The 22,839-nt window shown below is 40.1% G+C and overlaps 1 protein-coding gene across 2 annotated transcripts in view; it reads left to right on the forward strand.

Moving 5' to 3' along the window:
* Nucleotides 1–22,839, forward strand: part of LOC130166796 (general transcription factor 3C polypeptide 1-like) — a 29,484-nt gene that overhangs the window by 1,341 nt on the left and 5,304 nt on the right. The window contains exons 2-40 of one of the 2 annotated variants that reach the window (XM_056372562.1): nt 355–564; nt 1,558–1,734; nt 1,850–1,993; nt 2,174–2,270; nt 2,355–2,478; nt 2,755–2,931; nt 3,376–3,491; nt 4,104–4,156; nt 4,263–4,591; nt 4,771–4,830; nt 5,010–5,140; nt 5,715–5,839; nt 5,940–6,093; nt 6,336–6,439; nt 6,686–6,813; nt 6,958–7,344; nt 7,502–7,647; nt 8,213–8,310; nt 8,394–8,490; nt 8,747–8,930; nt 9,064–9,160; nt 9,394–9,526; nt 9,629–9,716; nt 10,027–10,088; nt 10,560–10,668; nt 10,768–10,910; nt 11,215–11,357; nt 11,438–11,522; nt 11,607–11,719; nt 11,812–11,871; nt 11,968–12,061; nt 12,244–12,416; nt 13,403–14,056; nt 14,675–14,814; nt 15,418–15,522; nt 15,611–15,903; nt 16,712–17,265; nt 17,383–17,569; nt 18,389–21,687. In XM_056372562.1, coding sequence (XP_056228537.1) covers nt 355–564; nt 1,558–1,734; nt 1,850–1,993; nt 2,174–2,270; nt 2,355–2,478; nt 2,755–2,931; nt 3,376–3,491; nt 4,104–4,156; nt 4,263–4,591; nt 4,771–4,830; nt 5,010–5,140; nt 5,715–5,839; nt 5,940–6,093; nt 6,336–6,439; nt 6,686–6,813; nt 6,958–7,344; nt 7,502–7,647; nt 8,213–8,310; nt 8,394–8,490; nt 8,747–8,930; nt 9,064–9,160; nt 9,394–9,526; nt 9,629–9,716; nt 10,027–10,088; nt 10,560–10,668; nt 10,768–10,910; nt 11,215–11,357; nt 11,438–11,522; nt 11,607–11,719; nt 11,812–11,871; nt 11,968–12,061; nt 12,244–12,416; nt 13,403–14,056; nt 14,675–14,814; nt 15,418–15,522; nt 15,611–15,903; nt 16,712–17,265; nt 17,383–17,569; nt 18,389–18,601 — 6,487 coding nt within the window. In that variant the 3' untranslated portion in view covers nt 18,602–21,687. The remainder of the gene's footprint in view (nt 1–354; nt 565–1,557; nt 1,735–1,849; nt 1,994–2,173; nt 2,271–2,354; nt 2,479–2,754; nt 2,932–3,375; nt 3,492–4,103; nt 4,157–4,262; nt 4,592–4,770; nt 4,831–5,009; nt 5,141–5,714; nt 5,840–5,939; nt 6,094–6,335; nt 6,440–6,685; nt 6,814–6,957; nt 7,345–7,501; nt 7,648–8,212; nt 8,311–8,393; nt 8,491–8,746; nt 8,931–9,063; nt 9,161–9,393; nt 9,527–9,628; nt 9,717–10,026; nt 10,089–10,559; nt 10,669–10,767; nt 10,911–11,214; nt 11,358–11,437; nt 11,523–11,606; nt 11,720–11,811; nt 11,872–11,967; nt 12,062–12,243; nt 12,417–13,402; nt 14,057–14,674; nt 14,815–15,417; nt 15,523–15,610; nt 15,904–16,711; nt 17,266–17,382; nt 17,570–18,388; nt 21,688–22,839) is intronic. The other variant, XM_056372564.1, reaches the window with a different exon arrangement.

The following is a 22,839-nucleotide window of genomic DNA, read 5'->3' on the forward strand; positions in this document are numbered from 1 at the left end:
TGCTTAACGCCATGGGCATCTTTCAAACTTAAAATCCTTGTTTGTAACACTGGCTTTCTGTCCAAAAAATAACCTTGACAATGTCAACCTGAGATGACATCATTTGAGATTATTTTGCCAGGTTCCAAAATATTGTGGAAAGCCTGAAACCAGAAGAGTGCTGGCTGTTTTATCAGCAGATTTATTCCCCTGCTTTTGGACTGAAGTGTTCAGCAATCACATACAGGTGTAATGTAAAGACAGTGAATCAACTTTCTTTGTAGGATATTTCATGTTCCATGTGCTTCTTTGTATTAGTGTTTGGATGCCATAACATAGACTTTGTGCTTTGTGCATGGCTGTGTTTGTTTTCAGGTTTAAAGAGAATGATCCAGAGGCAGGCACTGAAACAGCACAGAAGTTTCCTGAAAAAAAGAAAGATGTCTACCCCGTCCATATTATTCTAGAAAACAAGGATGGGATACAGGGCTCGTGTGCCTTCTTCATAGACAGGATAGACATCACTAAGCATGTCCGATCCAAGTCCCTCACCGCATTGGTCAAATTGGAGGAGGCTCTGGAAAGGTTGGTAGATATTGTTTGAAAAGTATTCAATGTAGCAACAGCTTTTTACAAACCAGCCACCACCTACACACAAAATTGATATGTGCACTGATTTAAGCATTCTGCATTTGAAAAATTTAGATTTTTATTGAGGTCATATGAACCATGAAAACAAGCATTGTGTTATTAATTAGATATGGAGCAAGGAATGTTAGATTTTATCAAAGCATTGTGTAATATTTAATAACTCTATCAGTGGGTTGGTTAGAACAATATAATAACAATAAATTGCATAGAGTTGTAAAGTTGGCAAACTTTCAACCTTTCTCTTAATTAAATACTAATAAATGCTAAAAATAAATGTTGGAACTAAAGAAGTCATTGACATGATAGTGAACATATTTATAGAATCTGCTTGAATCTGTCTGAATTTTAATAACAGATTGCTGGTAAAAACACACACACCAACAATCCTTTAATACCATCAAGTCTTAGTTACAAGTGCGATGGATTCGGTAAAATTAGAAGCAACTAGAAACCCCCAACAATGTCGGCTGCTTATACTGAGCATTGTTTAGTTATGACATACAGGCTTTAGACCTTTATCAGGTAAGATTCCTTGACCGATTGTAAAAATGTAATTAAAGCAGAAAAACAGTTTTTTTTCTGATTCAGTGTTTGTGAAAAATGAATTAATTGAAATTCCAGATTATACTCTTCTCAGCTCAATGCATACTTACTTATGTATTTATAGTATGCCTGTACACTTTCCTCTCTTTGTTTAAATGGTATTCTGACAAATAAACAATTACCCTATATTTCAGATTGTCTGTTTTGACTTAACTATTTTTCACTCAAAAACCTACAAATTAGTAAACAAAGAGCACAAACAATAAATTAATCTAATCCTGAATTAATCACAAGAACCAAAGTGAGATAATATAAGTTTACTGCAAATTGTACATTTGTCTTATGTTCCACTTTTTCTCTTCTTGCTAACTGCCTCCTCCTCAGATATGGCCGAAAGCTTGTTGTGGTGGCATCTCAGTCTCTGCGATTCCGGACTGTGATCGGTAGCGAGAGTGATCCCGATTTAAAACTGAACGACGACTCTTACTGTGTGTTGGAAAGAGTGGGCCGAGCCCGCTGGCAAGGAGAGCTACAGAGTGATCTACATGGATCCTCTTTCAAGTAGGAGACACATACACACACTCATGTAGCTCAGGGTCGTTACTGTTCTGGGTTTGCTTTGTCACAAGCCGATGTGCTCAGTTGTCTCATAACAGCCAGTGTTGTGTTTCAACAGGACCGATGCTCGAAAGTTACACTACATGAGGAAGTCTCTCGTCAAGCATGGACTCATCAGCATGCAGTCTCATGTCACACGAGTGAAGTCAGGACAACAGCAACACTCCATACTTCTGCTGCTCAAACGCTTCCACATAAACAGGTTTGTTTAGTGTCTTCGTCTCTTTTTTTCTCTCAACAGCGTTTCACTGTTGTGCACATATGGAGGAAAGATGAGGGAACAAAGCCGATGTTTGTGCTTTTGTAAAAGTAGTATTAAGATTTTCTTTGTCTTTGTCTCTCTTTTTGGAGAAATTCCTCTTAACCCTTTCTCCTCTTTCAGGAGGTCTAAGTATGACATACTGATGGAGTACGTGTCCAATGTCCTCCAGCAGTTACCTGGTCAGTTTGCCACTTTGATCACATTCAAAGAGCAACTTGTGAGTATCACTCTGTGAGGGTCTGTTGGACTGTGTGTGTGTTCCTCTGTCTGTCTGTGGTGATAATAGTGTGTTTTCTTGCAGAACATGAGTGACAGTACTTTCAAGCGTGTGTGTCAATACATGCGAACATCCAAGTTGGTCGAGTTTTGCCAGTACCCTCTGGAGGACTTGGATCCCAGCGCTGGGCCCTGCACCACCAAAAAAGGTAACATGCCCCTGAAGCACCAGTGAGAGTTAGTGAAACAGTTGAATTGTACTAATTGAACTAACTAATAGTCTTTTGAAATGTTACAAATACTTTGTAAACTCTCTGTAGGCAGACTATCCAAATAAAGTGTAACCTAATAAAGTGATGTAATAAATAAAAGAATTTACAAACATTATTTTTGATGCGGAAAAGCATAAATACATATTATATGTATTATATCTTATTGCCATATGCCTGACACGAGCACTGAGTTATCGTACTTGTGTTCCCCAGGGAATAAAGTGCTTGTGCGCTGTTTGAGGCTGCTGAAGCCTTATTCAAGGAAGGGTGTCACTGATGATGACGATGATGATGAGGATGAGGAAGATGACTCCGGAGCAAGAAGAGGAGCTTTCCCTCAAGAGCCGCGAATCATGGAGAAGGATGTGCTGTCACAAGCCTATCACATCGGTACGGTGCATCAATGCCTTCTTTCGAAAAACAGGAAATCCAGGAAAATGTGGAAAAGTGATTAGATTTAAAAGTTGTCAAGTCTTTGTAAATTTGATTTTGTCAGTGGCAGAAACAAGCACATGGGGTTATCCACCAGGTTGTCCACCGCAGTCCAGAAATGCAAAAGTGACACATTTTCCAGAGTGCTCCAGATTATTGCAGATGAAATGTAGATGTTGTTGAGGAAACTCTTCTCATGTTTTTCACCCGTGACTTAATGCTTAAAATCAGCGCTTAATCCTCAAATCCATGGTTTCTATTCAGATCCGATGTTCGAAAGGACAGAGCCAACAAACAAAATTAGCATTGTCCAAGAAGTTATGGATTACACTCTAATTATGCAAATAACTTTTCTAACCTCCAAATGATTATTGCATCAATTCTTTTTTTGTTGTCATGCAGTGTTATCCTCTGGCACAAAGGGAATCCCCAAGACTGGTATCGGGTACAAGATGAACGTTGGTAAACTGGAGTCTCGTATGCTCTGCCGAAGACTGGAGAGGGAGGGTTTAATTAAGGTAAGCTTCAGGCTGTAAACAGTGTTTTCCACATTTTTTTCTATATTGGAAACAAAAAAATAACTAAATTTACTCCTTAGCAAAAAGACTTTTTAGTTCACAATGGTCCATTTGTTTGTTGACTTTTATTTATTTTTTTATCCTCAAAAATGATTTTACAGTGTGGATGTTCTTACAGGCAAAAACATCAGATTGTTTTTTTATATTTTGGTAAAAACTAAAAATACACTGTTCCAAATTATTATCCAGAAAACAAAAAGTTAAAAAGGTCATAAAGAACCTGAAACTGAAATCCGTTGTAATTGTTACACGAACAGATCATTTAAAAAAAAAAACAAATAAACATTAAAAACAAAACAGCAGCGGTCAACCACCCGAAAGAAAAGCCTTCCTCTTTGATTCGCTGTGATGAACCCCCCCATCTGATGTTCATGTTACCCCTCAGGATGGATTGTAATCACGTTGGTGGTCCCTGAACGTTTCATCTAGCACCATCATCTGGTCAAAATTTCAGTCTATTGATTCAACCTTCAGGGCTATTTGATTACATACCATTTTATTATGATGTAAATGTGTTTCAGTTTTATGTGTGTGATGTCTTTCACCCTGCAGGGGTTCATGGAGGATGAGGGTCGGCAGAGGACTACAAAATACATCAGCCATAAGTGTGTATCTATAAATGAGAATATATTTCTAAATTCTTATTTTAACACCTCATTATATCAGATACTATAGAATCAATATTATTGTTCTGCTCACTTCTCTCGACAGGTCTGTGGGTGTGAGCGATCAGCTCCAGCTGTTTGCTAAGGAGCAGGAACGCAAGAAACTCCTCTACTCGTCTGCACCACGAGCATCACATGCTGCACCTGCCACCCCTGAAACGCCATCATCCTCAAAGTCGACAGCGTCAAAAAAGATTCGGAAAGCAGGTGGAGAAGGAGACAAAGGTGCCATGGAGGGTGGGCAGACATGTAGTGATGAAGGGTTGGATGGAGGCAGAGGTAAAGTAAGAGGAAAGTCAGGAGCAAGAGGAAAGACGACAGGGAGGAAAGGCAGTGAGACACAGACCGACCAAGTACAACCTACACCGGGTAAATGTGAGTCCTCATTAACCCTGTGCACATTTCACAACAGATATTATTTAAAAAGGACTGTGTTAGCCAAAATCTAAACTCTCATAATTATCCCAACTTCTCATAATGAAAGAGCTGGTTTAATTACAGCTCTTTATGTTGTTTCACCCTCTTTCTTTTTTTAAATTCCTGTCATCCTTCAGGTGAAACCTCGGCATGCAGTGAATCCAACACCAGTGTGGCACCTGACGTTCTCAACACAGGTAAATTGCCTGAACTGCTACACGTCATTCACAGCCAACAAAAGTGTTGCTAAGAGGTATTTTACCTCTCATGACTCGCCCTTGCAGCATCGTTTCATACTTTCTTTGACATGATACGGTATTTTTTTTATGTATTCCTCCTTATTCTGTTTAATCACAGTTATTGTCTCTTCTGTCAGAGCAAGCTGCAACTGAGGAAGGAGAACAATCCAACTTGACTCCTGCCAGTTCTTTACCTCAGAGCGCGGCATCGCCCAGTCACCCAGCAGACAACAACATTGTGGTTGTTAAAGATGTTTGTGAGGGGCAGGTCAGTCTGATGAGTTGCTTTCACTAGTTTGTTTTTTCCAGCTAGAACTCGATGTTCTGGCTCTGGCTTTTTAGTACGAGGACTTTTTGACTTTTTGAATTTATGTCTTGTGTCAGTATCTCAACATCTGGATTGGTACAAACTTTTATTTAGTTTTATATTTTATCATGTGTATATGTATAGATAGAAAAGGTAATTAACGAATTTCGTCAGCAGATCGTAATGATTTTTCAATAACCTGCATTTTCTCATCTAAAATCATAATTCAATCAACAGTTCTTCAAGAAAACGAGACATTTGTATCTGAAAATGTTCATGTGTTCACGTATGGGATTCACCCTGAAACGTCTTGGTCTTGATACAGCGAACTGTCACTAAGCTGCACTTTTGCGGGGGCTGAAGGCTTCAGTTAAATTTTAAACCAGCTTTGAAGAACCAGATAATCCAGATTTATGTCAAACCATCAACGATCTAATCTGGATCAGTTATCCACATATGAAGAATGGGGCCCAAATTGAAGGTAATCTGTTTGAGATGGGTAGATGAAAGTAACGGCTCTCTCCACCTCCTTCAGAGCCCCAGTCCAAAAAAACCCAGAAAGTCTTTGGAGAGGTCTCATGAGACGTACCGCCTGCTGAAGAGGAAGAACCTGATCGTCGAGGCCGTGCGCAACTTCAAAATCATAGAGGGTCTTTTCCCGTCAGTTTGTCTCAAATGTTCTATCAGTTTATTCCAAAGCATTTTATCGTACAATAGAAAAGGAAACAAGAAAACCCGTCAACATGCTGTCTTTCTCCAGCTTACAGAAGATGATCAATGACGAAGAAAAGCAGGATGGAGTCAGCTCAAAGTGCTGCAAGAAAACTATTTTACGTCTCGTCCACGGTCTGTCCAGAGAAGGCTTGCTTAAGATTTACACGACCACTGTCATACAGGACGGGATCACCAAGAAGGTACGAGCACACGCCACACGCCACGCCACACCTTGATGGTCATTTCCATACCTGACTCCATATCTTTTCTCTTTCATTACATCCACTCCCTGTGGTAAAATAAACTTAATTTAACTACTCAGTCAGATTATTTTTAGCAGAGACAATTGCACAGAGTGGAGACTAGAAAAGAAATAATACGTTTTATATTACTACCCCCACCCCTCACCTCCTCTGTCTGTCTGACGTTCTTGCACATGCAGGTTGAGATGGTGGTTCATCCGTCCATTCAGCCCAATGATGACATAGTGCACAGAGTTATCGAGCAGGTCCGTTTCAAAATCTCCAGCTCTTACTCGGCCGTACGGTGAGTGTAAACTAAATATTTTTAAACAAGTCAGTGAGGAATCCAGAATGTCTGAGTAGTATACTGTATCTTAGCTCGTTCCCACTGTCTGACTCCTGAGACTTTACCTCATTTTATCAGTTTCTCAGTGTAACTGTGTACTGCATACTCAACCCTGACTTATTATTGCTCTGTTTATAACCATGGGACATGTCCTGTAGCCTGTTTCTTGATCCAGCCTCTTGTTTTTCCTCTGCTGTGCCTCAGTCTGCAGCACGCTGAAGAGAAATTGAGAGAACAAGAATCAGAGTCTGAAGAGGCGAGCACAGGCTCAAATAGCAAGGCTGACAAGAGGAGAGCAATCCTTAAAAACGAGGAGTTCAAGCCCACTACAGGTTCTGTTTGATTGTATACCACAGAGTACAAAGGGGAGGACTGAATGACTGTATATTCATTGATAGGTTTTTCTTCCTCCTCTAATTATGTGTCACTTATCCATTGTTTTGTTCTTGGTCTTCTGCCTCTCTCTGGTTTTATAGTTCGAGGATTGGGTAAGACTTTTGGCTTCCAGCCTAAGATGCATCGTCTGCGTGTTGTTCACAACTTCTTGTGGTACTTGATGTACGGACACCCACTCAGACACAACTCCACCAGCTCTGACTCAACCGGCGAAACGCCAGCAAACTTGTGCAGCTCTGATCCTGAAGCCAAACACCAAGACAAGCATGAAAAACAGGATCTGAAAGACACACAAAACTCCACAAACACAGACCGACAGACACAGTTGCCTAAAAAAGCTGCCGCCAGCTCTGAGAAGCCACAAATTGCAGATTCAGCTGTGTCTAAATTGGACGAGACATCAGGTGATGAAGAGGAGGAGCAGACGGATGAATCACCACCTGGTCGCTCTCAGTCTGACCTGAAAGGTGAGAGCATCATGAGTGGAGCTATGTATGTGTAGTAGCAAGTATTAGTGAATGTGGGTACAGTAGTTATTTTAATTATTGAGACAAAAATTGCTCTTTCAGAGTTTCCTATCTACACGCTTTGGTTTTTCTGTAATCTTCTGTCTGTCTCTGATAGTTTACACTGATGAAGAGTCGTGGAAGAAGTTCATTCCTCCTGTTCGTGCACACAAAGAGTTTAGTGGCGGCTGGGCGATGGTGGGCGACCTGCTCCTCTGTCTGCCTCTCTCCATCTTCATTCAGGTCATACAGATCAACTATAAGGTGAGCTCATGTTTCGTTCTGTTTTTAAAACAATGTTACGCAGTTATTTCACTTTACTTTTCTGTATAGTAGTTGTGTCTGAAGAATTACGTTGACATGGTGTTACTTTGCATCAAATAATTAACTGTAAATATATAAAACACCTTTTTCAAGCATTTGATTTGAAAGAAAGCTTTAAATTTTAATATTACATTTATATAATTACTCTGTCGTCTCAATCTGCCTCATGAAGGAACTCTGCAGCTGCTGCGGTACCATTGTAAACGTTATACATACTTTCACATTTGATTTTATTGTTGAAAACCTGCGCGGAACAAGGGAAGAGTGAATCCAAAGAGTTATAATGTCTTTGTGGCCGACAGCCGAAAAAACAAACATGATTTGACATGTTCTTACTGGAAAAACAAGAAATAATAGTCATGTTGTTGACAGAAAATAAACAGATTTTCTGCTTTTCCCTGTTTTATATCATTATAATGAGATATGAGATATTGTTGATGGCCCATTTCTTGTAGAAACTTGTAATGCATGAGGATGCACGACATAAAAACACTCGTGTCCGCAGGTGGATGGACTGGAGGAATATCTCAACGACCCTGTGAAGCAACACCATCTTGTTAGATCGCTGCCCGCCAGAATGAGAAGACAGCTGCTTTATAAACGGTGACTTTCTTTCTCCTTCGCTCTCTCTATAACGCATCATAACTGTGATTCTGAACTCAGTGTTTATGGGCTCTTCATACCAGGAAATACCTGTTCTCATTTCATGAGAACCTGCAGAAGTTGGTCTACATGGGTCTGCTGCAGTTTGGTCCTTTGGAGAAGTTTAAGGAGAAAGATCAGGTACGCAGTCTGTCAGTGCAAACACAAACACAAACAGAGAGGATTAAGAATAGATCATCATCATCATCGTACTGCTGCTCTGATCCTCTAATAGACCACTGACTTGTATTTGGCTTTTATTCACCGTTTACATTCAAACATACAAATATCAATATCTGTAAATGTGTCTATACACAATTTAGAATATTTATAGCGTGTGCTTTGAATAAAGCATGAACGTTTTAATTGAATTCTCCATTCATATCTTTATATAAAGGTGTTTGTGTACCTGAAACGTCACGCCACCATCGTTGACACCACCAACGCTGAACCTCACTACTGGCTGGTCACAGAGTTATCTGACAAACCGTTCGAGAGGCGCCAGTACACATTCAACACTCATGAGGATGTTGAAAACTACTGGTTCGACCTGATGTGTGTCTGCCTCAATACACCACTGGGTACATGCGCACACACACACACACACACACACATTTATAAAAGCAGAATCACTCACAGCGCTGGCAACCATATGGAAAAATATAATGTCACCTTTGTAAGACGTGTCTGTCTCTTTGTTTGTTTGTTTTTTAGGGGTAATCCGTAGTAAGAGAAACGTGATAGATGACGACTCTGCTCCTTCTTTTGTGCAAGACCGCAACGTGTTTGTAGGAATGGCAAACCTGCTAAAGTAAGTGCAGTGAGACTTTTTCTACTTTTCCTCTTTTCCGCTTTGTTTTTCTTTTTTTTCAGGTTTAAAATAATAGTGAACTCAAGGAACATGAAATTTAAGTTTTTCCTTCTATGCTAAACTTTACAAATGCAGATCACCACCAGTGTGTTACTTAGAAGTGTGAGTGATGTTATTATGTTTCTCTACACACACACACACACACACACACACACAAACACACACACACACAGGGGCAGTCGTGAGGTGTGTGATGACGGGTCGATACCAGGAGACGGTAAAGGAGCAGGAGGTCTGGACTCTGAATTTTTTGCTCATCTTAAAAGGAACTGGTTGTGGACGAATCACCTACTTTCTGTCAAACCGGTAAATAATACAAAACACAGGTGAACATGGACAGTGTGTGTTTGTGTGCTTTTGGCATTTTGGGCACATGTATCAGTTGTTTGTTTGTTTTCTTTTTTTAAGAGCTCAACCGGTTTGGAAGCGAAGGAAAACAAAATCAGACTGAAGAGCTTGCTGAGTAAGAATGCTCTCAGGATTGCTCTTAAAGCTGGTGAGTCACTTTGAACATAATGAATTTCTGTGTCCAGTCGTAACAAAGCTTTCATAGCTCTGTGTGACAAGTCGACTTCTTGCTTTAATCCAGCATTAACAATCCCTAAAACAGATGAATGGATACGGGTACAACACTGTATTAGAGTCTCATTGATGCTGTCATTATGCAGCTATTTTAATTTCAATCTTGTGTTGCGGCACACTCTTGTGTTGGCTTTGAGGAGAGAGAAGAGCCATTAGAGCCGCACTGTCACTGTCACTGTTATCTTACTCATCAATGACATAGTTTTTATACGTCTATTTAACAGGAGGAATGACTACACCTCGATATGTGACCACCAAGCGACCACTGCTGTTAGAAAATGTAGAGGTATAAGGTTCTATCATTTTTTATTTCATTATTTTATTATTATAATTTTGTTTTATTTATCGGTACATCGCTTGTAATAAACAGTTTTGTCTGCTTTAACTGCAGCTGTGTCGGCTCCAGCAAGTACAATTTCTTGTTCCGATATTTACCTAATTAGAAAATGACAATAACAATGTTAAAGGAGCTATTTACACTGAAGATGTCATTTTCAAAACAATTAACCATCTGTTTCAATCCATTATGAGTCTGTTATGATCAATGTCACTCAGCAGTGAGCACGGTTGGTTGCCCCGAATGTTATAAGAATTTGCTCACATGCCCTGTCTCAAAAAGTGTTAGTAGTGGAGAGTAATAGACTTGCACTTATTTTTAAACAATGTTGGGTTAGTGAGGTTTTGTTTACCCCTGCAGATGAGAACAAAGAGCAGAGGCTTCAAACAATGTTTCTCGTACTTGTGTCTTCGTAACCAGGTGGATATAGAGCCTGCTAGCAGAAACCAGAGGGTGGTCGGTGGAAAGAGACAGAAGAGGAAGAGAAGCAAGAAGGAGGTTGTCAAGGTCCCACGCAAGAAGAAGAAAGGTGCAGGACACCTAAACATGAAAGTAAACGCATGTGTCTGATGGACTGGAAAAAGGAAAGCTGACAGTCTGTGTGCGTGTTTGTTGTTTTGCCTTAAAGAGCCAAAGAAGCGCACCCCTGCCCACGACGAGGCGGACCACCGAGCTTTGAAAATGATGACCAGACAACGAGTCTACTGGTCTGTGCAGGAAGACTCACTGATGATGCTCTGCAGCGTGGCCTCACACCTGCTCAACAGCAAGGTACACGCACACACACGCACACGCACACACACACACACACACACACACACACACACACACTTAAAAAACACAGGTGAGTACATTTAGCATAGACATCTTTGGATTAGTTGGGTTTTATTTTTTATGATTCATTATATGTTTTTTTAGTCTAAGGTCAGTAATGTAACATTACAATAAACTCTTTGTCTTACCTAATTATAAATATAATTATATATATAATTAGGTCTCTTCTTGTGTTACTACTATTTATCCTTTATTTAGCTGTTGCAAAGGAAACATAGAGTATATTGTTGATGTGTTGCAGTTGAAAAGGCCCTTCATACCTCACTGTGGTGTGAGAGACCTGCTCCACGCAGAGTTTGAGATGTCGATGGATAAAACATCGGTTGCTGTCGGACGTCGCTCGCGATACATCCTCAAAAATCCTCAGACGCTTCTGAACTACAGGTGGCTACAGATTCAGACACGCTTTAAAACACTTTTAAGCACTTCCTGAAGTGTCACTCATCCAAAGTTGTGCGCCGCAGGATCTGTCTGGCTGAGGTGTACCAGGACAAATCTCTGATGAAACTGTTGGAGGAGAAGAAACCTGGTGATCCTGATAAACCAGAGGTGGGTTTTTCTTTTGTTGTTGTTGCTGTTTTGTTACTGACTTTATGACTTCACAGTTGAATATTTCCGTCTGTGTTGTTTTAGGATTGCGCAGAAGCTTTCTCAGAGTACGCCAGGCTTCTCAGGCAGAAGTTCAGCACTGTCATGAGCACTCGTGATATGACCATGCCTGACACGAAACAGCAGCTCTTCTCGCGGTAAGAAAAGGAGGAGGTTGGATGTGCCGGCTTCAGACACGTAGCTGAGTGTAGCGTGTAATGTAACAGTGTGCTGTATGTGTGTGTTACAGGTTTAAGGTTTCCACAATAGACAATGGAAAGTGGGTTTCAAGCAAAGATGCTCTCAACAGGTAACGATTCAGTTTGATTTTTTGTTTTATTTCTGTTGAATGTATTTGGATTCTTATGGTGGCAGTTAATTGTATGTGTGCGTTTGTCCATTGCAGCACAGACGACATTCACGCCATAGTGTTGCATAACTTGATCCAGAGCACTCTGGCCATGACCAACTGTCAGATGAAGTCGTCCAGATCCTTTCAGGTAACTTCCGTTTCATTCCTCTGTTCACAAAGTTTATCAATACAGCATTCAACAATAAAACAGACCACCGTGAAAAATTACGAGCTGCTTTTTTAAAGCTGCCCTTTTCATCTCTCCTCTCCTTCTACACTCGCAAACACAAAACACTCGCAGACTTATGATTGCTCTGTCTCTGCTCTTAGACCTTCCACATGTACAGTAGGTACAACCAGGAGCTGCTGTGCCAAGTCTTCATACAATGCAGGAAGAGAGGTCTGGTTAACCGCCGTCGTGTCAATCAGCCATTTGGGCCAAAGAAGAACCGAGCGCTTCCCATCCTGCCCATGTCCTACCAGCTGTCCCAGTCCTACTACAGGTCATTACTCATAATTACTTCCATCACTGAAGCTTGCAAAACCCCACTGTTCTATCATGTATCATTTGATTTGATTTGATCATAAGGGACCATGTGAAGATAGATGCTGCCGTTTGATGTGTTGCGCCAGAGTTAGTTTTTCATCTGTGGTTTATTGACAGGAAATGATCATGAATTCAGTTTTTAGTTCAACTAATGCAGTCTAAGAAATGTGTTTCTCTTATTTATCTTATCGACATTGATATAAAAATAGAATAGAAACTCTTTCTATTATTCTATTAAACAATAGTATCATGCAGTACAATTCCACCACAGACTGCAGCCTCCAAAATGATCAAACAGTTTCAACAAAAACAGAAAGTTGTAACCTTCCTGAAGGAGGATTTATTACAGGACTGTTGTACTAAACTGTGCATATTGAATGTATAGTGTACGGTCAGTTACTGATGAACTACGGCTTATGGAAGAGCAATTAAATTTAGGTTTTATTTTGATTTTAAGCATCTTATACAGTGCAATACCATCTCAATACAATTTCACCTCAGTTTTGCTTTGTCATTTTCCAGCTGCCTTCATATTTTCCCAGCTGTAAAGACGAACAAAAAATTTAAAAGAAATTGAATACCTTAAGTCACACGAGGAAAACAAAAGGTCAGGATTAGAGTGTCTGATTATTAGAGAGTGTAAGTGGTTTAACAGGCATCTAATCAGTGAATAACCTTATTGTATTAACATGTGGGATTTAAAAGCAGTTTTAGAAACTCTTTTAGGAAGGTGGTGTTTTAAATGGTAGTTTCTGTAGCAGACGTATGAAATCAGAATAATATGATGAAAACTAAAAACTTTAAGGAAATTGTTGCCATTTCTTTCTGGTATTTTCAAACTCTTTTTTCACCTCTGTACATTTCTTTTCTAACACATGTTCAAACCTCACAGTTGAATTATATCAATCAATCAAAATTACTCTCCCGCTGTTTCCCATACAGATGTTTTTCATGGCGTTTTCCTCACTCGCTGTGCACCGATTCCTTCCGCTTCTTGAGGAATATCATTAACAACGGGACAAGAGACGACAGACCTCTTACTGTGTTTCACCATGAAACTGAAAACAGGTCAGAGAACAGTAATGGAGGGTTGGAGAGAAAAACAGGGTCTAAAAGAAAAGAAAAACAAAGCGGAGGAAAGGCTGAAGGCAGACCAGAGAGTCAACCTGAGGTACAACCAAATACTGAGTCTACAAAGGAAGGAGAGAACGACCAAAGACAAGTGAAAGGAGACGAAAAGCTGATGGATGTAGACATGAACAATGAGGTGATGAACAAAACAGATGAACAGTTAAACGCAGGAGATTGCCTCACAGCCTCCTCTGCTGAAGATCCGTCCAGCAGGGAGCAGACAGACGATCATCTGCCCAAAGAAGAGCCATCAGTAGAGGCTGCAGCTTCGAACACAGCACCCAAAGTCCCAGAGGATCCTCCGGATGTGTCTGACATGCTGCAGTTCTCTCTGGACTCTTCAGGTGGCGCCTGTGTGATCAGTCTCAGCCTGATGTCTCTGGGGCTGCTGAGTGTGTACGTGTCCATACCCAAACAGATGGTGGTGGTGGACAGCAACCTGGTGGACAACGATGTGGTCAAGAGGTGAGACACTGTTCATGTTATTAGTTCTTCATTCATGACATGGCTTTATTATTTTATTAAAATATGCCTACAATAACTTCTAATCAAGTTTTTTTTTTATATACTACACCTACAAAAAACATACTCGCCGTTGTACTCTCTGTAGTGGAATTAGTGTTGCATGTTTTGTGCACCACATAAGAACTTTTTTACTAATATTATTATTATTATTTTTGCTGTAACAATCAACAATCATTATATAAAGCTGTTCCTGGTCTCTCTTGCTTCCCTCTCTTGACTTTGATCTTACCCAGTAAAGTGCTTTGAGATAATGTGTATTGGTTATGTTATTTGGCGCTATACAAATACAATTGAATTAAACCGGAACTGTTATCAATTAATCAACAGCTTGACTGACAGAAAGTTAATCAGTTGATTTATCGAGCAAAAATGCCAGAAATTCAGGGTTACAGTTTCTCAGATGTGAATAGTTGCAGCTTTTCTGTGACAGTGAATTGAATACTGGCATTTCTGTATTATCATTAATTGATTGATTGAATCAGAAAATAATTTAGTTTCAGCCTTAATCTGTTCAGATTTCTTTGAAAATCTAACTTGAGGGGAATTGTGGCCTTTTAGTATGGCAGCACTGGAGGAAGAGGATGACGATGATTACGACGGTGAGGAGTGTGAGGGGAGAAAGAAGCTGGAGGTGAAGGCACATCAGGCCTCACACACCAACTACCTGATGATGCGAGGATACTGCTGCCCAGGCATAGGTACAGTTTCACCTTTCTACTTTGTAGCTGAATGTTTTCTGTAGATATATGATGTGTAAATTTGTCTTATGCCTGGTGGATGGAAGAAAGCAAAGTTTGGTTTTCAGCAACTTAATTTGACCTTGGACAACAAGTGTAACAGTAACGTAGGTGATGAAATGGTGAAACATATTAAATACATATTAACAAGATAATCCCTCTTTTAAAAGCTATTATATACATCCATAAATTATTTTTTTACGGGAACACAACCCAAAGTGTTGGAGTTCTTGATTTACAGACAAGTGTGCTCTTTTGTATATTTAGATCAGGAGCTGAAACAAATAGTCAATAATTAATTAGTTGATCGACAGAAGATTACAATTTTGACAATTGATTAATAATTGAAAAGTTGTTTATCAAGAAGTAATCTGATTTTAGCCTCTTGAATGTGAGAGTTTGTCTCAAATTTACATCAGTTAAAATTAATATCTTAGGGTTTTGGACTGATGGTCAATAATTCATTGATTTGAATTTGCAATTAAATTAAATTTGCAGTGAATATAACTGTTGGTCGCAGTCCTATTCAGATTTGTCAAAAAATTTGTTTTGTTTTGTTTCTAGTCAAACTACGTAACCTCAACACCAATGACAACATTGTGGTGGAGTCGTGCATTATGAAGTTGCAGCTGCGCAGCACGCCTGCTCACAACATGTTCACTATGGAGAGTAAGTATCAAAACACTCAACAGATGTACAAACAGATTTTTGATCTGCAAAAAATAATTCTTGATTTCCTTTTTTCTTTCATTTATAGACTGTCCCCCACTGGACCTGACTAAATGTGGTCCATCCCTGCTGCCCCCCATCCTCACCTACACCGTCTGCTCCCCCTCCTCCTCTTCTTCCCACAGTGTGGAGGAGTGTGACAGGCTCTTGATTCAGCAAAGAGGATACACTCCTCAGGATATAGAAGCGTGGGCTCAGCTGAGGAGGAGCTTATATGAAGCTGGTCAGAATGGTTTGGACGTGCATGATCTCTACCAGGCTCACACACACCTGGAGGAGCCACGGTCCGGACGCACCAGGAGCCTGCAGCAGTACATGAAGGTAAACACAAGCATAGCTGTTAAAGAACTGGACTGGACTTGTTGTAACGTTCAAGTCACAATACCCTGTTACTTGTTGTTGCTACGTCTGTCAAGCTTTCTAGTCATATGAAAAAACCCAGATGAAATATCATGAAAAACTTAACGAGTTAATCATAACATACATGAAGCTTGTGACTTAAAGTTTGCACCAACAAACAGAAATTATTCTGTTCGTTTGAGGTTTGACTGAAGCTCTTTTAGTGGCGTCATCGCTGTGACACCTGGCTGAGGAATTGGCTCCACAGACGGTTGTGGTTGTGTTATGTGTATTCTCCCAGCTCCAGATATTCTCATGGATGAAAAATGGAAACCTGTCAAATGATAACAGCGGCAGATTTACAACTTGGAATACGTAGTAATATTTGAAACAATGGTCCGTTGGTTTTACACAGAAGTAAACAAAAGCTGCTTCTGGCTGATAACCACCGTTTGTTGGCTAAAATAAGAGCAGTCACTAACGGATGTTAGCAGCTGTAGCTAGCCAGCTGATTAATGCTAACTCCATGAGTTGGCTGAAAACTCTCCAGCAGACTCCAGATCATTTTGCCCATTTTAAAAGGAGAACCTGGTAAAAGGGTCTTTTAATATGCACTTGGTGGCTACATGATATAATCCTGAGAGACTGAGGCTAAAGTCGCAAATGAGAAAGTCAGCATCCTCACCAGCTGATGATCCATGTAGAGGACATTGAAATGAATGATTCTTCTTTCTCTGTGTTGAAAGAGGTTGTCTGATCTGATGTTTTTTTTTGTTTTATTTTGCTCCAGGAGTTACAAGAAGAAGGCCAGGTGGTGAAAGCTGGGGGTCTGGGTGTCCGCTGGGTGCTCACACAGCACGCTGAACCGTGGCTGCTGACTGTAAACACCAAGCAATGGTCCCAGTCACGCTTCACATCTGACAAACTCCCATTTTTGGAGAATGAGCACCACATCCCCTTCATGCGCAAGAGGTCCAGGCTAGAAGGCCAACACGCAGCAGAGGAACCACCAGCCAAAAAACCTGCTGTGGACAGACAAGAGAGCGAAGACAAAGAGGAGGTGGAGGGAGGGTCAAGCGATTTAACAAGAGAGAAACTGAACGAGGAAGCACAGCTGGAAAAGCAGAAAGAGAGTGCAGATGTGGGAAGTGGAGACAAACAGCTGGATTCGAAAGAAGAGGAGGGAGGAAAACAGACGCACCATGAAGTGGAAGCGAAGGAGGGTGCTGGACGAGAGAAGATGGAAACTGAGGAGGGACAGGAAGAAGAGAGAGAGCAGAGAGTCAGAAAGGACCGTATACATGCTGAAAGAGATGAAGACGCATGCTCTCCCCTTAATGTTGAGTAAGTACAGACTGTGATCCCAATAATCTTATTGCAGTTAACCGTGCATTTTCCTTTCCTGTATCTAATCTCCTTTTTCTTTCTGTCTCCATCACTGTCATCATCAACCTCACACAGTGAAAATGTGAGTTTCATCAGCCGGCCGTGGCGCATGGTGGATGGTACGCTGAACCGGCAGGTGTGTAAGGGCATGCTGGAGGCCACTCTTTACCACATCATGTCCCGACCCGGACTCACACTGCAGACGCTGGTGGAACATTACAAAGATGTGCTGCAGCCAATGGCGGTGCTGGACCTCATGCAGGTAAACAGAAATACTCTGATGTTTTATTTTACAATACTTTCAATACTCTGAAAGAGTGGTAGAGAAAACCAGCCTCCTGGTCCTCGGTTAATGTGTTGTTTTCATAAATTCATTGTGTTTTCCATTTCCACAGTCCTTATCCCACTTTGTGCAGCAGCACTTTTCCTTTTCCCCGTTAAACTACCATGAATGAAACTCAACACTTCCTCACGAATTTTCACATTAAAAGTATTTCAGTTCTCACTTTATAAGAAAGCGTTGAGAGTGAAAACGTCAGGGAAGGTTGAGTTTTGTTGACAATAGTTTAACATCGATCAGCAGTGTGGTTGTCACGTCTCTTGAATGTGTTTTCACAGACGTAGTATGTGGACATACGTATTTTATTTGACTTAAGTTTCAGGAATTCTCTTAAGTGGATGATAACTTCTTTCCACTCCCAATATTTGTGTGTCCTTGCTGTCATTGATAACTGTTCAATATTTGTTTGACAGTAATCAAGTGACACTGTTAAAACCAGGTTTACAAATGCCTGAATTTACCACTGAAGGTCAAATATTAGATTTTCTACTGGTGCTTCCTCCCCTTTGTTCCTCTGTACAAAGACCTTCATTTGTGTATGCGTCTTTATTTCTTGCTGCGTTTAAGTGATGTGGGAATATTCAGTTGGGCAACTTCATGGCTGAAGTGATGATTGGGAAGTTTTTGTTAATGCTATTAAGATAATAATAATATTTAAACCTTCAATTATGTTTATACAATACACAATTCACTGAATAAAAAAAATAGACTGATGTATCACCCTCCCTCCCTCCTCTGTAGGCACTTATAGACATGGGCTGCGTGACGAAGAAAACTCTGGTTAAAGGTCCTAAGCCCTCACTGTTCACTCGCTCCGTGCACCAGACAAGAAAGGAGACGGACGTGAAGATTGAGGAGCCAGATACAGTGTTTTATGAGCCCACCATCAGCTGCTGCCTGCGGCTCAGCCAGGTGTTACCCAACGAACGTCACTGGAACTACTGTATACCGTGAAAGTCTTCATCCACTTCACACGACCTGCGCGTGATCTTACCTGGCTTGACCTGGCATCAGGTTAGGTACACGATAAGGCTGATGAAGTTGAAGCTTCAAGAAGCTGAGTAAAAAGTTGTATCAGGCCGTTGTGAAACCTAAATAATGTGATTTTACAAAAAGTGTCATGTCATCAATTCTGGTTTTACAGAACAGGGATTTCTTTGTACTTTTTGTTGTTATTTTTGTTCTAAAATTAAAAATAATTTTTTTTTGTGGTCAGTTTTTTGTACTCTAATTTAAAATTATAAATAAAAATGCATCACATTACATTCTTGACTTTTGTGTTGCAGCAAAGTGGGGGTGTTTTGGTAGTGAAATTTTTAAGGTATTGTTCCACTCAGGAAGGGTGATGTGAATTTCCTCTTGGCAGGGTTACTTTGAAGCAACATGCCTCATGATTTTATTGGAAGAATACAACTGTTGATCTGGTTAATCTGCCAAATATGATCTCAGTGGGTGTTGGACTTGATGCAGGTTGTGCCATGACACTTGATTCCCATCCTGTTTTCATGGATAACATCCCTTAGTTTGCTGATGCTCTCCTTTTTTGCCAATAATGTATTTGTGTTGGATTTATCAGACTGTTTTTTTTCCAGCCAGCCTAGTGTAGACGGAGTAGAGCGGAGTAGCATGAATTTAGCAGCGGGAATCTGTATTTTGTTACCTGTGTGAGGTGCGCAGGCATTCATGCAGCTGCACAAGATAAAAACAAAACAGGGGGCCGACTCATCAAAACATTGCTCCATAGTGCTCATACTTGTGCAGTGCACTAGTATCAGGGGAGTGTCATATGTACTAACCTCCAGCTAATGAGCTTTGACCACTGACCAACTCAATGAGATAGCTGAGGTCATTTAACCACTCAGTCAAACCATTCCCTCATGCCCTGTACCGAAGCATCTGTGTTTGTCATGATTCTTTATTCATTCATTCAGGTTTTCCTTTTATTATGTCACCTGTCTGTATGTGGACTCAAGGTGAGGAGACCTCTGAAGGACCTGCTGAAGAAAACGCATCCACTGTAAGTTCAACCTGATTTTTCATTTAAAAGGATCAGAATGCACAAGTAGGTGATGTATTCTGCACCTTCACAAACCTTCTTTAGCTCAAACGTCAAAAGTATTACAAATACATTTAAAGAAATATTCAAATAACTAAAAGGAGAAGCAGCAGATCCTCACATTTGAGACGGTGGAACCATGAAATGTTTGGAAAGTTTTCTTAAATCAGCTAATTGTTTCAGCTATACTTGTATATATTGTTGGGTAGTTTATTTTATTAAAAAGGATGATATTTTATAACCTCGTCCTGTTTTATATGCAAAAATCTTAATTGGTGAAGTAACTAAAAAGTACATTATTTCCCTCTGAAAGTTAAGTACAAATACCTCAAATTTGTACTTGGCTACTGAGGAGGTTTGGCTGCTGGTGTCTGCACAGCTTGTTCTTGTAATCAGTGACATACTGCAACCTACAATTCCCTTAACGCTTCTGAAGTTAGTAAACATGACACCACCCTCTGAAGCTGTTCTTTTCCAGTGCACTCACACTGGTCTCAGAAAACCTCCAATATTTCTGCTCCTATATGGAGTCCTGTCTTCTTGTGTGTGAACTTGAGAGGGTGAAGCAACATAAGAATATGTTAAAAACGGAGACTTTAAGAATAATGCAGTGGGTAGTGTATAAGGACTGTTGAGGAGTAAATGAGAGTGGAGTGGTGAGCATGACTTTGTCCAGTAATCACAGTAATGGGTGTCAGGAAACGACTTATATCCGCAGGAAGTTGAGGAATGTTCTTATCTTTCTCCAGTTGATCTGGGGTCAGCTTCCTCTGCTCTGTATCCTTGAAGTACCAAACTTTCAGTTTTTACCACATGAGACTGTTGTCTCTGGGCGTGCGTCTATGGACTTCCTTAAATAGATACCACTGGCATCTTCCCAAATACAGACACATTACCTAGATATTAACACACAGCTTCAATTTAATGCAAGCAAAAAGATCTCTGCTGTAACCCCAATAGGCTACGATGGAGGTGAATAGTGTTTTGTTTGTGGTACTTGAAACATTCAAAATTGATATGAATTATACTGGATAATCCAGAGATTTCATGGGAGATATTTTCTATCAGAGTCTTACTAATTGAGCTGCAGAGATTATTAATCATTAATTATTAATTTTGAGTGTCGAATTCTTGTGAACGCAATATCTCATTAACATCTTTAGGGAATTTCTTCAAATTTGCCAAAAATGTCCATTTGGACTCAAACATGAACTGATCAAAGTGGTGATCAAAGTTCATGGTCACTGTGACATCACAGAATCCATTTTTGGCCTTATTTTACAAAAACATACACTAATTATGACACAATTTAACTCAAACGTCTCTGAGGATAAGATGAAGTGACGACAGCTTTCATCCAAATGGTCCAATGACAACTCCACTGTGTTTCCTGCGGGTCCCCAGCAAAAAGGGGAATCTTTTTTTCTCATTGTGATTCCATCTATTAGTAAAACAAAGACAGAGTGTATGACTGTTTGGATCATGGGTTTCAAACACTTTCTGTAATAAAACATCTAAAAGCAAAAATCTAATCAGAGGTGGGTCTGTGGGTCTAATTCGTGTCAGTTCAGGGATCCTGGATGAGAAAAGGTTTGAGAACCATTGTTGTGAAGTACCTTTTAATATGCATTGGGAGCGGTTTAGGGAGGGTCTATAAACACGTCTAGCCTGGTTCTCAAATGGAGGTCGTGATCTTAAACTGAATAATGTCACTTTCACTTTCACAGGTTTCCAACTTTGAGGACATAACTGAAAAAGAGAGGACGTGTGTAGTAAAAACAGGCTGCGGTGCCAACATTGTTCTACTACAATAGACCATTAAATCGAGGGACTGAATTTATATAGTGCATTCACTCTGACCGTCTTCAGGGTTCATGTTTGGTGATTTTCATTTTCTATCTTATGAGAATGGAAAGAAAGTTTTTGGTTCTTTCGGTGGTTTTTCTGATGAGTTCTCTGCGTGACTTCCATGTCTCCAGTTGTGGTAAGTGAAGAGTTTTCCCTCTGTAATCTGCCTTTTATTGTCATCAGGCTATTTGTTGTATAAATGAGTTTTTTAATTATTAATTATTACAATGATGATCTGTACTGGTTGTTTTTGGAAAAAAAAAAGGGGCTGAAAGCACCTTTACAATTCAGGACATGTTTTAATACTGTTATTTTTGTGATTCATTTGGGTATTCATTCCTCTGGATTTCACGTTGGCACTTATTTTGTTCTTGTAAAGAAAGCAATTATTATTATTAGTGCCACGGGTGCTCAGCTCCTCCTCTCAGCTATTCTAGAGGAGTGCCTCGGGGCGGATATACATATACATCAAAATGTGCGTCTTGTTCCCGAAAGACGTGCTACGACTTTTGGTGTTAAAATTCCAATTTTTCCCAAAGTTATTCCCAAATTACTGGGAATAAATAATGCATTAGGAATGCATTGGAATTTTCTTTAGAAACCCACAAAATTTCACCTTTTTTCTGAGTCACCCAGCTCTCTCATACCTGCACGTAGAAATGTGATTCAAACTATAAAACGGAGGAAAACTTCTGCTCTCTCAAAAACACATGAACTGTTTTTACATAACATGTAAACTTTTCAAACTGTGAGCACTCAAAGGAGGAGTGCAAATCACTTTTTCTTCAAAGTTAGAGTGACAGCGTCAGTTGGCTAGAGTGCGTGAAGCAGTAAAAAATAACCTTTATTTTTATTTTTAACTCGAGCTCATGGCCAAACCTTAAAAAGGAGACAAATAATTCTTTCTGAAAATGTAGACAGTTGTTGGGATTCATAAAATGTAACTTTGACAGGCAGGGTCTGCACAAAATTTAAACGGGGGTGCCGAGTCCGGCAGCAATACCTGTCTCACTCTCATTGACACCTAATGTAATCGTCTTTTTTTTTCAAAATAATCTCACTCTGTCTTCGCACTGAGCTTACTCACTCATTTTAAGGAATATCTGAATAAAATAGAGACTGTGAGAAACTTCTGGCTTCAGTGTCTGTCACGGTCTTTTCGGTTTTTGAAAAGAAGTAACGGTTTTCTCATAATTTGCAGTTGTTTGAAGCCATGTAGAAGCCAAATTCTGGGCAGATTTTCACATTGCCATGGCAACGGCAGCTCCTGACCTGTGTGCGTGCGTGC

The sequence above is a fragment of the Seriola aureovittata genome, chromosome 3 (assembly GCF_021018895.1).
Source record: "Seriola aureovittata isolate HTS-2021-v1 ecotype China chromosome 3, ASM2101889v1, whole genome shotgun sequence".
Classification (NCBI taxonomy): domain Eukaryota; kingdom Metazoa; phylum Chordata; class Actinopteri; order Carangiformes; family Carangidae; genus Seriola; species Seriola aureovittata.